The 16,820-nt window shown below is 38.7% G+C and overlaps 1 protein-coding gene across 1 annotated transcript in view; it reads right to left on the reverse strand.

Annotated features, from left to right (window-relative positions):
• ZPBP2 (zona pellucida binding protein 2) overlaps window positions 1–14,085 on the reverse strand; it is a 19,979-nt gene extending 5,894 nt beyond the window's left edge. The window contains exons 1-8 of the mRNA XM_007482296.3: window positions 13,655–14,085; window positions 13,202–13,264; window positions 11,300–11,425; window positions 6,711–6,872; window positions 4,166–4,384; window positions 3,705–3,787; window positions 1,162–1,339; window positions 294–425 (exon numbers count right to left, since the gene is read on the reverse strand). Of these exons, the coding sequence (XP_007482358.1) occupies window positions 331–425; window positions 1,162–1,339; window positions 3,705–3,787; window positions 4,166–4,384; window positions 6,711–6,872; window positions 11,300–11,425; window positions 13,202–13,264; window positions 13,655–13,706 (978 nt within the window). The 5' untranslated portion in view covers window positions 13,707–14,085 and the 3' untranslated portion in view covers window positions 294–330. The remainder of the gene's footprint in view (window positions 1–293; window positions 426–1,161; window positions 1,340–3,704; window positions 3,788–4,165; window positions 4,385–6,710; window positions 6,873–11,299; window positions 11,426–13,201; window positions 13,265–13,654) is intronic.
• Between the last annotated feature and the right edge of the window lie 2,735 nt (window positions 14,086–16,820).

The following is a 16,820-nucleotide window of genomic DNA, read 5'->3' on the forward strand; positions in this document are numbered from 1 at the left end:
ATCTCCAAGCCTGACCTAGCTGCCCCACTTGTCATTATTTTTAAGCAAAATACAGAGTAGTAGCTGGACTCTATAATTCCTACAAACCAGAGATCTCTAAATTCTAGTATTCTTTATGTTCTGATGGCATTTGGATTTTCTGGCCCCTGAGAAATGCATATCTGCCATCTTGGACTCTTCAGATTAGTTTCTTTAAAAATTCAGTTATGATGAAATCTGATGTGAACAGATGACTGCTACCTTTCCACTACATCCTCTCTTCCCATCCAGAAACCAAGTAATGATGTTTTCACCTTTGGGGTCTTTAATTTTCCAGTTTTTGGTTTTGGTTTAAGGGCACATTTTAGCTCCATATCTGTGGACAGTTAAGCAGGCTTGACAAGTTACATCCATGTCAGGGCTATATGTTCTTGGATCGCAAACTACTGCAGAGAAAACAAATATAGTAGAATTGTACATTAATGATACACACAATCCATCTACTGTATAGAACTCTTAAGACAGCTAATCAACTGAAGATTATTCTAATACTGCCTTAAATTCTATAGTGAGATGATTTTAGATATAAGGGACAGTTATTCTAATTTAAACTTGATTTTTTAAAACTAGTTTCTACTCTATCTGCTTTTACAGTGCTCTACTTATAGTTATAAACTATAGTTATTCTTAACTTATTCTGTTCTTTAAAAAAAATCCTTACCTTTCATTTTAGACTTAATACTATGTACTGATTCTTGGGCAGAAAGACAGGAAGGACTAGAAAATGGGGGCTAAGTGATTTGCCCAAAGTTACATAGCTAGGAAGTTTCTGAGTTCAAATTTGAACTCAGGACCTCCCATCTCCAGGCCTGGCTCTATCCACTGAGCCACCTACCAGTCTCCCAATTTATTCTTGATAGAATCATTCCAGTCCCCTTCATTGTACAGTCACCTAGATTATGTCTAATATAAATGGAGTCCCATCAATGAATACTAATAGACAGTGAGATCATGATTTGGAACTTTTGCTTCCTTCAGTTTAATTTAAGATAATATTTTCCTCATGGGATTAACATACAAGAGAGACAATTAATCTTATATTCGGCTCAGTAAGCCTAAATTATTCCTCTAGTCTTCCGAAGACATCATATTAAAAAGTAGGTATTCTCATTTTATACTTACCACAGCAGCTAGCACAGTCACTGTGTAGAATGTCATTTTTCCCAAAGCCAGGTCGACAGCTGTCAATGCGTATAACTTTAAAGCTGTGGTCGATATAATGGATATCTGGTATAAAGTTAAATTCATTTTCCAGAACAACTGTCTGTTGAAGAAAGAATTCCTCTATGCGATTTCTTGCCTAAGATTTGGGTAACAGCAGAAAGAACAATCGATTATCAAAAGCTTGTTCCAGATTCAATCACTAAATCATAGATTCAGAGCTTGAAGGTTAGTCTGCTAATGAGCATTTATGAAGCACCTACTATGTCTAGGAACTGTTCTAAGTACTGACTTGAAAGAAAGGGCCCTAGAACAGAAAATGAATGTCTGTTTTGCATATGATCCTGAATCAATTCCATCTTCTTACCAAACTCTGCTCCCTTGACTTCTGTGATACTATTCTTTTTGTTATTCTCATCTTATCTCTGTGGCTACTCCTATCTCCCATGATAGCTTCTCTTGAACACTCTGCTCCTTAATTGCAAATATTCCTCGAGATTCTGTTCTAGACCCTATATAACTGTGTTGGAGACTCTATGGCATGTGTGCTGGGAGGGGCTGCTCCCTTAGCCCTCTCCACTTTGCCTGAAGACATTTTTCACATCACCCACACCTTTGCCCAGCAGCCCTACAGGAATGCTTCCTCCCTCCCTTCTCTGGGGTAAGAGTGTGGCCCACATGCAGCGTAAGGGTTGCAGTTTGGGCACTCAGTCTCTAAAAGGTTCGCCATCGCTGCTATATAATAATCTTTCCTGTCTCATGTTGATCTTTACTCCCATGTCAATTATTATCTCTTGGGAGGCAAATGATTCCCAAAATTATATTTCTATTCCTAAACTCTTTCCAGAGCTTCTATTCCCCAACTCCAACTGTCCTGGGGAGCATTCCTAATTGAGATACTAGTAAGACATACAAATTCAATGTCTAAGGCTGAACTTATCATTTTCCTCTCTAAAATCACTTCTCTTTTCAACTCTATTTCTATTTTTTTAAACCTTTACCTCTCGTTTAAAATCAATACTATGTATTGGTTCCAAAGCAGAAGAGCAGTAAGGGCTAGGCAATGGGGGTTAAGTGACTTGCCTAGTCACCTAGTTAGAAAGTGTCTGAGGTCAAATTTGAACCCAGGACCCCCTGTCTCCAGAGCTGGCTCTCAATCCACTGCCCCTCTATTTCTATTGATGGTACCCCCAATCTGCCAACATTCTTGCTTTGTAACTATGGAAATATCTTTTAACTCTTCCTTCTCACACACATCCAATCAGCTGGCAAATCTAGCTTATTTTTCCTCTACAATATATCTCTTGTACCTAGCTCCTAGTCTCCACTTTGATTCATCTCCATTCTAGCTCTAAATCTATGATCTGTGTCTTCTTCCTTTCACTGGTATAATGACCTAGTAATGAGACTTCTTGCCTACAATGTAATCCATAATCCATAATCCATCCACCACACAAACTGCCAGGCTTATTTTGTGAAAGTATCACTTTGATCATAGCATTCCTCTACTAAAGAAACAACATAGTGCTGGGGAGAAGAATGCTGGATTTGTAATTAAGAAGACCCAAGTGTGAATCCTGCTTCTGACACTTATTAAGACATATAACAAGGGATAAGCCAGGTAGCTTCCCTGAGCCTCAGTTTCCTCATATTTAAATGTACTTGGGGCAACTAGGTGGCTCAGTAGAGAGAGAGAGACAAGTCTGAAGTCCAGAGGACCTGCATTCAAATCTGAACTCAAACATTTGTTAGCTGTGTGACCCTGGGCAAGTCACTTAATCCTGACCACCTAGTCTTTGCTGCTTTTCTGTCTTAGAATTGATACTAAGATAGAAGATAAAGGTTTAAAATAAATAAGTAAACTCCATGTTTAAAACAAATCCCCAATCTCTGAAAATGATTTCATGCTTTCGCTAGTTGTAACTCATCTACAATATATGAAGAATGAAGAACAAAAATCTCGTTCTGTTCTCATGGAAAAAATATTTTAAATAATAAATTAAATTTTTTAAAATTAAATTAAATTAAAATTAAAAAGAAAACAAATAACAAACAAGTAAATAAAAATAACATAAAGGAACTAACCTATATTCCAGGTGTTTAACTTTTAGGACATGTGTAAAAGACACCTAGCATGTTTGTAGGGATCTATTTGCATTGTCCAATAAGAATTAGGAAGCACTTTATACCATCCTTCCATCCAATGAGATAACTTATGTATTCTATTTAATGAGATAATGAAGTAGAATGCTCTACAGTCCACAAACACCTTTTAGAAAGCCAAGAATAAGGAAAATAATACTTGTCATATACGCTTTTTTAATTTTAATCTTGAAAGGACCTGCTTTAAAGCTACTTGTCCATCAGATGATGCTATAGGAGCCAAGGCTGCTACACAAACAGAAAGTTTCCAAATGTACTTAAAGAATAAAGCCATTTAACTGTTTTTAACATGCACATGAAGTAAAGTCTTAATATTTTCCACCTTATCCTGAAATTCCTACCTGGTGAACTTTACTGTTAGTGATTTCTTCACAGTTAAGAACTTTTCTGCAAGCGTCTCTCACCCCCTCTGGGAAAGGTCTTACTGGAGAACAAAAAAAAAAACAAAACAGATTCAATAAGGACTTTGGCATCGCAGCCCTCCAGAAAAAGGGTGGCAGAGCTGGATAATCACTGAAAACTGTTCTTCTACTCCCCCTGTGGGTGAATGAGAGAAACTACGAGGAAGGAAGAAGCTACAGACAAGAGTCAATTCTTTCTCAGGAGTTAGTGCTAGAAGGGACCTTAAATATTTGTTAATCATACCCTGTAGCATTCAATATCAAGTAGAATATTTAGGGGACACAATTTAGCAGGTATATCCTATTACCTAAGCTATTCGTGATGATTATGCCACTATTTTAATGGTTCATTATGGATCAAGGCTATGCTACCTAGTAAATAAAATACTTAAAAATCTTACCTCTGAAGGCTATAAATATCTGATCCTTTAACTTGTGTTTTGGAATTTCAAGCAAATGGCATTTATATGATGGTTCTTCAATATGGCATGTCAAATCAAACACGATATCTTCCAACATCTTTGTCAGCAATTGGAAGAACTGAGAATTTTTTTTTCCATTACAAGAATCTGTGGTAAACCGTACAGCCATCTGATATGCATAATCAGGTTCCTGGTATCCTAAAACAGATGGGTATATGAATAATGTATGTGCGATATGATTTTCTTTGCTACACATATATCAGAGTTGCAAATAAACAAAATTTACCCGCCCAGAGAAAATGCTTTACCACCTTGTCCTTCATCCAAAGCCATAAATAGTTACAGTAATAAAATCAATATTCTTCTTGCTTCTTGCATTCCATAAGGAATGATGAATATGAAGAATGCAGAGGAACATGAGAAGACTTACAGGAACTGATGCAGAGCACAGAAACCAGAACCAGGAGAACAAACAATGTAACAAATGTAAAAAAGTAAATGAAAAAAACACTAAAATGTAGATGGATTAAAAGGATTAGGGGGCATCTAAGTGGCTCAGTGGATAGAGAGCCAGGCCTAGAGATAGAAAGCCACAGATTCAAATCTGGCCTCAGATACTTCCTAGCTGTGTGACCCTGGGCAAGTCACTGAACCCCCATTGCCCAGTCTTTACTGTTCTTCTGCCTTGGAACCATACCCAGAAAGAGAGAGACAGAGAGAAAGAAAGAGAGAAAGAAAGAGAGAAAGAGAGAAAGAAAGAAAGAAAGAAAGAAAGAAAGAAAGAAAGAAAGAAAGAAAGAAAGAAAGAAAGAAAGAAAGAAAGAAAGAAAGAAAGAAAGAAAGAGAGAGAGAGAGAGAGAGAGAGAAAGAAAGAAAGAAAGAAAGAAAGAAAGAAAGAAAGAAAGAAAGAAAGAAAGAAAGAAAGAAAGAAAGAAAGAAAGAAAGAAGGAAAGAAAGAAAGAAAGAAAGAAAGAAAGAAAGAAAGAAAGAGAGAGAGAGAGAGAGAGAAAGAAAGAGAAAGAGAGAAAGAAAGAGAGAAAGAAAGAAAGAAAGAAAGAGAGAGAGAGAGAGAAAGAAAGAAAGAAAGAAAGAAAGAAAGAAAGAAAGAAAGAAAGAAAGAGAGAGAGAGAGAGAGAGAAAGAGAGAGAGAGAGGGAGGGAGGGAGGAAGGAAGGAAGGAAGGAAGCAAGGAAGCAAGGAAGCAAGGAAGCAAGGAAGCAAGGAAGCAAGGAAGCAAGGAAGCAAGGAAGGACCACTCTCTACCCCAGAGAACATACTGTACTTTCCTGCTCTCAGTAGAGAAGCTGGGACCCCAGCAGAGGCCAATTATACAAGCTGGCATCAGAGGTCATTTTGTGTGTCACTTTTTATTACAAAGTGGGGGTCCATGAGGGATGTTATATTCTTCTCAGTTGGCAAAAGTATTTTTATTTATTTATTTTTTAGTTCAATCTGTCTCACTCTTCATGGCCCCCTTTTGGGATTTTCTTGGCAAAGGTACTAGAGTGCTTTGCCATTTCCTTCTCTAGCTCATTTTCTAGATAAGGAAACTGAAGCAGACAGGATTAAGTGTTAAGAACCTGTGTTCAAATTCCACCACAGACACTTAGTAGCCACCACAGACACTTAGTAGCCATGTGACCCTAGGGAAGTCTTATTTGTTATTTTGCCATTATTTCCTTGAAATATGGCTGTGGAAATGAACAATGATTTATGAGGGGGGATTTCTGAATTAGCAAATGAGTATTACAGCTATCAAATACATCTTGCAAAATATGATAGTTATTCTCTGTCTCAGGGAGGGGGGAGGAAAGGGAAAGGGAAAAAATTTGAAACTCAACATTTTGGAAAATGAATGTTGAAAATTATTACTGTATGTAATTGAGAAAAATAAAATATATTAAATAATTTTTAAGAAGAGTGAGCCTTCTCTCTTCAGCCCTACTTTGGGCCCTTTTCTTAATATGTACTTACTCTCCCTCGATTTTTGGGCTAAAGAAGTGATTTATCCATCTCTCATCCCCTCACAAATGCAATGGTAGCTATAAGTTCACAGCAGGCCGTGTATGTTTGCCTGAGGGAGCTCTAAATTCCAGGGGGCCTTCTTTGCTTTAATGTTTTCTTCTCTCAATGACTAGGAATCATGAGAAATGGACTTTTCCACCTCTGTCAATGACCTTCTGGCTCCAGAGTTCTAAAGTCAGGAGACTTGGGGTTAATGAATAATTATCCCCACTACCAAATAAACTTTTAATATCTTAACACTTTTAGCAATTTTTGGAGACAGATTTTCTGTTCTATCACCGAACTACAAAATTTTGGAGGCCAGATTTGAACCCAGAAAAATGAGTATTCTTGATTCCAGGTCCTGAAATCTACCCACTGTGCCACATGCCTGCCTATTGTGTAGATTAATTATGCTCTAAATTATAATCATAGTTGAAGTGATTTCATTAAATGTTGAAATCACACAAATAACTCAGTTTCACATCATGCATACTGAATGAAATGTTTTATATACTTACCAAATATCATAAATGTGTATGTGTTATATATCTCTTGTTCTTTTTGTGTTTCTTCACTGACAAGTTTATAAGTAAGAATACATACATAAGATCCAGACATAGATTCTCTAAAATTTGTAATCATCAGCTTTCCTTCTGGAGTTAAGCTAGTATGATTTGTCTCTAAATAAAAAGAGCAAAATTGGATTACTAAATGCATAGCTGATTGAAAAACCTAATGTTACATATAACTACAGAATCGAATAATCAGTGTTACTGGACAAAATCTAGTTACAAGCTTGATTTTGCTATATTGGAGAAATTTTGCTATATTTACAGAAAAAAAGGGGAATTGTAGCTAGGGACATTTTTGTTTCATAACAGTTTTACATTTTAGATTTCTTTGATGTTGAATCTTCTGAGAAAAAACCCCAACTAATTCTAATTCTTAATTTATGTAGCCCAATAATTTAGATGGGTCAGCTAGACCATGCATTGGTTAGAGTTCTGGGCCTGGAGGTAAGAAGATTCATCTTTCCAAGATCCAAATCTGGCCTCGGATATTTACTAGCTGTGTGGCCCTGGGGAAAGTCTGTTTGCCTCAGTTTCCTCATTTGTAAAATGAGCTGGAGAAAGAAAAGGCAAACCACTTCAGTATATTTGGCAAGAAAACCCTAAATGGGGTCAAGAAGAGTCAGATATGACTGAACAACAACTAATTCACATATACTTTCCTGGAGTATCAGAAGTGTTTGAGAAATCTACCTCTTCTACTCTTCTAACTTCTCTCTTGCTGCTGTTACAACAAATTCTATCAATCACTCAAGCTAAACTCTTCTCTCTTCCTCATGCCCAGTCAATCCGTTTCGAACTTATATCCTTTTGAACTCTGCAATCCCTCTCTTTGAAATTCAGCTCCAAGATCTTAGACCTTCATTTCCTTTCACTTGGACTATTATAATTATAGACTAGAATAGGATGATTTACTGACTTTAACAGTAAAGTATAAAGATGAAAGGACATAAAAAAGGAAAAAGCACTTTTTTTTTTGTCATTTAATGAAGGACCTGAAATATGAAAACTTCCACTGCAGAATATGGTTTCACTGAATAAAAATATATTCCAAAAAAGTATTTTACCTGGTATAATATTCATATTATGAGAATATGAGAATAATATGAATATATGTATCTAAAAAAACCCCTTCCCACTCACAATCTTCTGGCCTTCTACTATTCTATTCCTATTCTATTCTTCCTAACTCATCTCCCTGTACCCATTCTCTCTATTCTCTCCAATCTATATTTCTCTTGGCCAATCTTCCACATTTACTCACCAGCTAATATTTCCTGAATGATATAACTATTCCATCTGCTGGGATTCAAGATTTTTCACATTCTCTATTCCTCTTTTATAATTACATGGGGTAAGCTGGGTGTCTCAGTGGATAGAGAGCCAGACCTAGAGATGAAGGTCCTAGTTTCAAATCTGGCCTCAGATATTTCTTAGCTGTGTGTCCCTGGGCAAGTCACTTAACCCCAATTGTCTAGACCTTACCTCTCTTCTCCCTAGGAACCACTACTTAGTGTCCATTTTAAGACAGAATGTAAGGCTTTAAAAAAATAAAAAATTACACAAGAAAAGTCATAAAAACTTTTTATACCCTTTTACTCACTGATTCCACAATTGGGTCTATGTTCCAAGGAAGTCAAAGAGAGAAAAAAAGTCCCATATATACAAAAATATTTGTAGCAATACTTTTCTTGTAAAACACAACAAAACCAGAAACAGAGAGGAACCCAATGAAAGGAGAGTGGCTAAACAAACTGTGCTATACGATATAACAGAATTTTAGTATTCTGTAAGACATAAATATGAACAACTTAGGGGAAATAGTAAGACTTGTACCAATTGAAAAGAAAGCAGAACCTTTAGAGCTGACCATGATCATTTAAATGAAAGCAAAACTGATGTCAGAATGAATGGTATCTTGGTCCCAAGAATCAGAGAAAGCATCTTCTTCCTCTTGGGAATGGATGACTATGGATATGGGATTCTGTGGTTAGATGGCATAGTGGATAAAATGCTAGTCCTGGAGTTAGGTAGGCCCATGTTCAAAATGGATTTCAGACATTTACTAGCTGTGTGACTCTGGGCAAATCACTTAACTTCTGTGTCTCAGTTTCCTCACCTATAAAGTGGGTATAATAATAGTACTTGGGGTAGCTAGGTGGATAGAGCACTGGGCTTGAAATCAGGAAGGCTCATCTTCATGAGTTTGAATTGTGGTGCTGGAGAAGACTTTTGAGAGCCTCTTGGATAGCAAGAAGATCAAATTAGTCAGTCCTTAAAGAAATTGATCCAGACTAGATGACGAAGCTGAATCTGAAATACTTTGGTCACATAAAGGGAAAACAATACTCACTGGGAAAGACCCCGATACATTAATACACTGCTGGTGGAATTCTGATCTGATCCAACCATTCTGGAGTACAATTTGGAATTATGTACAAAGGACTCTAAAACTGTGTATACTCTTTGATCCATTCATACCATTAAAAAGTTCTGTATCCCAAAGATATATAAAAAAAGGGGGAAGAGTCTTATTTGAACAAAAATGTTTATTGCAGCTCTTTTTGTGGTAGCAAAGAATTGGAAATTGAGGAGTTATCCATCAATTGGGGAGTGGAATGGAACTATGTGGTATACAATTGTTAGAAAATACTCTTGTGCTATAAGAAATGGCAAGCAGAATGGTTTCAGAAAAATCTGGAAAGACCTGTATGAACTGATCAAAATGAAGTGAGCAGAACCAGAGGAGCACTATACCCAGTGATAATAACATATTTTTTTATGAACAACTGTGAATGACCTAGTTATTCTCAGCAAAACAGCAATCCAAAACAATCCTAGAGACTCATAATGAAAAAATGTCAACTGCCCTCTGAGAAAGAACCGATGGATTCTAAATGCAGATGGAAACATACACATATTTCATTTTCTTTTCTCTTCTTTTTGTTTTTCATTTAAGATCTTTCCCACGATATGACTAATATGGAAAAAATGTTTTACATGATTACACCTGTAAAATCTATAGCAGATCGTTTGCTGTCTCCGGATGGGGAGGGTACAAAGGATATGAGGAAGCCAATACACAGTATTGACTCCAAGACGGAAGCGAAGGATTAAAAAAAAAAGAAGAAGAGTATATTGCACCAAATAAATGTTGAACAGAACTAACAATGTTATTTGTAATCCATTAGCACCTATAATCTTCCAAAAAGACATTTAACATGCATAACCTTTATCATGTTGCCATGTTGCTTGTTATCTTGGGAAGGGGAGAAGGAAGAAGAGAGAAAGAAACTTTGGACCACAAAAATGTCAGAAAACAAATGTTAAAATTTCTCTACATATAATTGGGAGAAAATACAACAGAATATTACTGGGGGAAAAGGATCAATATATATTAGAGCAGGGGTCCCAAAACTTTTTACACAGGGGGCCAGTTCACTGTCCCTCAGACCGTTGGAGGGCCAGACCTAACTCTAACCCTAAATTCGTGCAGTATACACAGTGTGGAATTCCCTCCCCCTAGATCACTGCTCACCATGATTACTTCTTGTGCAGTCACATAATCCTTTGCAAAGCACCTTGTTCTCTTTCAGTTACTCTCAGAACAAGGCACCACACAAAGGATTATGTCACCAGAAGTAGTACTGTATGTGAGCAACTCCATGGCACCGACACATACAGTGCTCCTCTCACTGACCATCAGTGAAAGAGGTGTCCCTTCCAGAAGTGCAGTGGGGGCCAGATACAGGGCCTCAGGGGGCTGCATATGATCCCCAGGCTATAGTTTGGGGACCCCTATACCTGCACACTAGGAGTGTTTTGAGGATAAATGTCAGGTTTTATAAGATTTGAACTTTGAGGGTAAAGAGTTACATGATACCTAACACTATTTAGCATCACCTAATTCCTTATAGTTTGCAAGGTAGGGCACAAGGGTTACAACTATTCCATGTTTGTTTTTGTTTTTATAACCCTGCCTTCTATCTTAGAAACGATACTAACTATCAGTTCCAAGAAAGGAGAAGGCTAAAGGCCTGGCGATTGGGGTTAAGTGATTTGCCCAGGGTCACATAGGTAGGAAGTGTCTGAGGTCGGATTTGAACCCAAGTCCTCCTGATTCCAAACTTGGTACTCCATCCACTGTGCTATCTAGCTGCCCCTCACTCACCCAGGTTTTACATAAAGCATCAACTAAAGCACAAGATGACTTCCTCCAGCACAGAAAATCATAGAATTATAGATTTAGAGTTGGAAGGGAACTTAGAGGTCATCTAGTCTATCTTCTTTATTTTATACATAAGACATGAACTTTGCCCATATTCATACAAGTAGTGAAACTGGGATTCAAATCCTACTAATTAACGTATTGCTATATCTATGAGATATAATGTTTCTCAAAAATGCTAACATTATTGAAAATGAAGGCAAGTTGTTTTCAGTTTTGTCTTTTTCCCTGGTGCCCAGTACAATGACTTGGATATGGCAGGCATTTAATAAATGGAATGGTTGAAATTAGATGTATTCAAGTAATTTACCTTTCAAATGCTTTCCATTTGGTCCCATCCACAAAGCTATGGGGTCTATTATTTCTGTTTGAGAAAGCTCATTATCCATGCAGGCAAGAAATGGACTATTTTGGTACATTTTTACATAGATTTTCACTGATTTAAAAAAAAGGTAAATAGCACTTAGAATTATAGTAAAATAACATAAAATTACCTAATTCTTCTCTATCTTTAACTTTTTGTCAATAACATATTATTATTATATTAAATTGCTAATGTTACTATTATTGATATTTATTATATTATTATTATATTGTTGCATTATTAATATTCTATTCCTTTTGTTATATATTATCATATTACTTATTACTATATTACTTTAAATGACTAACATTACATTATTACTTTCAATTACTGATATTATTATATTATTACTTATTATGTTACTTTAAATTACTAAATTACCAATATTACTATATTATTACTTATTATCATAATATTACTTTACCTCCATTTTACTATATTTGTGTTTTAGTATTAAAAATAAAATGTTTCCAAAGGGGAAAAAACTCTTTTTCAATATTTAAGGCAATCAGAGCAGTCTCCCTAAAGCCAACTTTTCTCCTCTACAATTTATCTTCCAAGCATCTGCTAAAAATTGGTATTCCTAAAAAATAGATCAGACTCTTTTACTTGCCGGTTGAAGCTCCCCATTGCCTCTAAGATAAAATACAAATTTCTCTGTTTGTTATGTAAAGGCTTTCAAAGTTAAGCTCCAGCCTATCTTTCAATATAGATTCTACATTCCTTTTCCTTACACATTATACAATTCAACCAAACTATCCTACTTGCTGTTCCCCTGTAGAAAACATTTTCTCCCCAATATCTGTGCCTTCTTGCAAATGTTGCTGCACTCTTCCTGGCTCCCACCAGGTTACACTTCCTCTGCCACCTCTTGGAACCTGAAACTCTCCCAAAATTCAGTTCCAGTGCTACTAGAAGACTGATTCTCCTTCCCTTTGCACCTTTGCACCACCTCATCCTGATTACTCTCTATTAATTTTGTACATATTTTGCATTAACTAATCTATGGATATTCTTTTTCCACCCCCTTAACTCCCCACTGTCGAAAGTTAAGTTTCTTAAGAACAGGGATAAGTAATGTGTCCCCAGCCCTTTTCATAATATCTGGCACACTCCTTCTAATGGAATAAAGATATCCTTTGGTTGCTCTACACATAGTTCACATCAAAGTATTTTTCCCTTTTTTTCCAAGACTCTGGCCTCTAAATGTATTTTTTTTATCAGAAAAAAACATATAAAGCAACTTTCCTTGGACAGATTCAGAGCCCACCTCAAAGCCTCAAAGTATCACATCCTGGAGGGGGTCAATGGAGTTAGAAAGGTTGAGAAAGGGAGTTAACTAATTGTGAAGTGTGAGCAAGATCTTCATGGTTACAGTGGAATTGCTCCTTGGCTATTGAAGGGGGGGCGGGGTGTGAGAGGAGGGAAGGGAAAGAACATGAATCATGTAACCATGGAAAATAGTCAAAATTAATTAAATAAATAAACTTAATTTTAAAAGAAGATTCTCATGGTTAGAGCCAGTGACAATTTTGTTTTCTGGGAGATGCCAACTTCATATTGTATGCTTAAAACATAAATAGGAATGTAGGTAACTTTGTAGGTAACCATTGTCCTCTTTGAACTACTTTGTTTCAGATTTAACAAGAGGATGATACCACCAGGCTGTGGCATTTTGGGTTATCACACAGTTAATGTTACTCAAATTCTTTGAGTCTCAATTTCCCCATCTGTCAAAAAACAAGGATAATTTCTCCCCATTTCAAGGGAATACTGTAAGAAGAAAGGTTATCAAAATATATTCTGTGGGGCTTAGTACTCTGTGCTGGGAAAGGTCTCACAGATTACCTGGGTGTCCTATGTTGCCATAAATGTAGGTTTTTTCTGGGACAGAAAACTGCTCTCCGACTCCTGAGGAAAGAAGCCAACACGGTCTCTTTAGTGAGATTTCTTGTCCAGGGAAGGTGGGGAGGCAACAAATGGAAGGAGAGGAATACACCAGTATTTCAGTCCCCAGTAAAGTATACGTAGGGTTTTAGTGTCAGAGAAATATAATCCCGGCTCTGCCATTCATCAGGCGTGTGACCTTGGACAAATAACATTCCCTCTCTTATGCCTCAGTGTCTGTCAAAAGAGGGAGAGGGGATTTGGTCCTTTGAGAACGCCCCCCACCCGCCCCCAGGGACGATGGGCCAAAGAAACTCCAGGGTAGATAAAGTCTGAGGTTCCGGAGAGTTTAAGAGGCGCAGTCCTCTCCTTTGAGGGACTGGCAGAAGGAGAGGGAGCGCACTCCGAGCCTACCTCCAGCAAGGAATAGGAGCACAGCAGGGAGCAGGACCCAGCCTCGCTTCATGGCCTAGGGACTTTCCTCCAAGGGAAGGGAGGGGGGGAGGCGTCGGGAGGAGGTGAAGGGCTCTTCACCTTGACTCCAGTCCGTCCTCCCCCCCCACTCCGCCCCCGCCCCCACCTTCCCCAGACAACTAAGTGGTCCCTGGAAACCGCTCCCGGCCTTCCTCCGGCGCTCCGCTCCTCCGGCCTCGAGCAAGCGGCTGCATCTCGTGCTTGGAGCTGGACGGTGGGCTGGACGGCACACAAGGGATCGCATCTAGTGCTTAGGAGGGGACCGCGTGCGGGCAGCCGGGCCACGCCCTAGGGGGTGCATCTCGAACTAGGGGCTGCGAACGCGCAGATGGCTGGCTCTAGCTAGGGTTTGCATCGCTCGCGCTCAATACGCTATACCCTGTGCTAAAGGCTGCATCTTATTTGAGTGGCTGGACGCCGGATGGACACTATGGGCTGCGTCTCATACGATCGACTGTTTTGCGAGCTGGACGCCGGGGTGGGTGCAGCATGCTGGGATGGAGTGGGCGCTAGGGGCTGCATCTAATGCTAGGGGCTGGACTGCATGCTAGGGGCTGGACCGCGGGCTTAGCGCTGGGTCGCGTGCTCAGAGTCACAAAGCGAGCTCAATCAGGTTGTCTTGGGCTAGTTTACCGGTCCCCGCTCGAGCAAAGGGCGGCCCCTCTCGCTCCCGGGGGAAAGTCCGTTAAGTTGCAAGCAAAAAGAAAGGATAGTGAGGAGGGGTGAGGAGAGGAAAGAGGGAAAGGAGCGCGGGCTCTTTCGGCTATGGGACTGTGGATGAGGGGTCAAGTCTGGAGAGGGAGCGATGACACCCTGACAACCCGAAACCCCGACACCGCCCCATCACTCCCCCATTCCCACTGGTCTACGGCCGCCATCGTGTGAGAATTTTCTCCTAAGACAGCTCGAAAAGCCAATTTCGCATGGGAATTCCCTCTCTTCACAAATTCTGGTCTGAAAGGAAGCACTCGTCATTCTTCCACAACACCCTCGCCCTGAACCCGACCTCCTCCAGAAGTGCTGCTGGAGCTAGCAAAGTGAGGTCCGGAGGAGGGAGGGACGTGTGAAGAAGGCTCCGCCCCCTTCCTTCTCCGGTGTCCCAGCTTTGGGCTCATACAGTCACACCCTCCTCCTGCTGTCATCAGTTGCCATGGCAACCAAAGTTTGGCAACTTCCACCATCCCACCCACCCAGTGGGTGATGGCTGGACTAACCAAACACTGACAAATTCCCCCATGGGAAGCTGTTAGAAATCACAGAAAGAGCCTCCACCTAACTACGAACCTCAAACATCAAGACTGAGCTTCAGAGTCTCCTTCAGAGCTCTGGAAGATGAGGATGGAGATGGAGCAGTGTGGGGGAGGGGAACTAGAGAGCGGCCTCTTCCGTTTTTGTAGTCTATCCTTCACCAAAGGGAGACAGCACCCGCCAGTTTCTAATTTTCGGCATGTTTGTGGGTGGAAGAGAGCCCAAGGTTCAGACAGGGTGCAAAATGATTATTTGGGGTGAGACTGAGGGTTTTCAGTTTTAGTTCCTTTGAGCCGAGTCAGTCCTAGGATTCTGTCAGATAGTCCGAGAGGAGCCTTTGTCAGGGATTTTCAATTTTAGTCAGTGGTAATTTTGCCTATATGGCGTTAGTATGAAAAGTGATAAGGTGAGTCAGACCCACCCTTTGTCGGTTACCCCATGTCTCAAGATTCGTGTCTCGGTCTCAACTGTCCCCTTGTTCTAGAGGAGATTTAGGCTGAATTTATAGTGTTGCTGAGAAACCTGTTATTCCCGTTTTACTGGAGGTAAATTACCATAATGCCCAGTCTTTCAGTATCCCCCAAAAGATTATAAACATTTTAATTATATATGTTTTGTAAGGTTTCTGAGAGAAAAGAATCAAATCCCAGGAAAGGAATGAGCAAAATAATAGCTGGCCATTGAAACCAAATATTTTTTCCATCTATCCTCCAGTTTAACATTATCCAGTAGTATTCTTCCAGGAGCTTGAAATACTTAATATTTAATTCTGACTTTAAGAAATAGACTTTGAATTGTGAGATTAAAAATAAGCATAAAATATATTTGCAGGGGAGATAGGTATTTTTAAACAAACACAACCATTCATCCTCACACCATCCCTGTTCCTCTTCTGCTACTTTTGATGTGCTATTTTTGCCTTTAGAAACTAACAAATAACAAATTTCCCCTTTCTGCACTAAAATTAGAGTATTTTTACAGCAATTCTATGAAATTGGCATTATCCTTTGACACTGGAGCCAAAACAAGGCATCAAGATGGTATTATTTTGTCATAACCTTAAAAGAAAATGCAAGTTCATTATTATTGAGCACCTACTGTATATAAGACACATTTAAGGGCAAAGGGAAATAAACATAAAACCAAAATATATATTCTTTAGCTTCAAACATGGATATGTTACAGCATGGCCTGTCAATGTAGTAATAACCTCATTAATGTTAAAAAAAACTTTCAACCCCAAATGGGACACCTACACATACAAAAAAAAACCCCAAAGTGCATGTCTAATAAAAACTTACAATGTCTTCTTTTACAATCAATTCTGTAATATTTTAGTGACAAAGAGGACAGGGCAATTTGTTTATCAATACTTTTATGTGTATTTTATATTAACTTGTCTGAATATATAGCTTCCCTCCAAAAGAATATAAGCTCCTTAAGGGCAAGATTTTTTTTTCTTTGTCTTTTTATAGCTACCTCAGTCTTTAATAGATAATAGGTAATTTTAATGAATACTTGTAGAATGAACAAAGCAGTCCCAGAAGAGAAGTGATTGCTCAAATCCATAAATTTAAAAAAAAATTGTTTCTGAGACAGTACCAATGCAGAGCTCTTATTAACCACTTTGAGCCTTTCAGAAAACTCTTAAGAATCATGAGCACATAGAATTTGGAGCTGGAAGGGAATTTAGAGGTTACTTGGTTCAGTCCTATCATACAAAAAAGACTGAGGCCCAAACTAGTGACACCCTAGATTAAACAAAAAATTATCCAGCTAGAATTCAGATCAGGTCTTCTGACTCCAAATCTATTCTTTCTTTCCTGCCCCTGCCCCCTCAAATGTATTTTTATTTGTA

Source organism: Monodelphis domestica, chromosome 2 (genome assembly GCF_027887165.1).
Source record: "Monodelphis domestica isolate mMonDom1 chromosome 2, mMonDom1.pri, whole genome shotgun sequence".
Taxonomy (NCBI): domain Eukaryota; kingdom Metazoa; phylum Chordata; class Mammalia; order Didelphimorphia; family Didelphidae; genus Monodelphis; species Monodelphis domestica.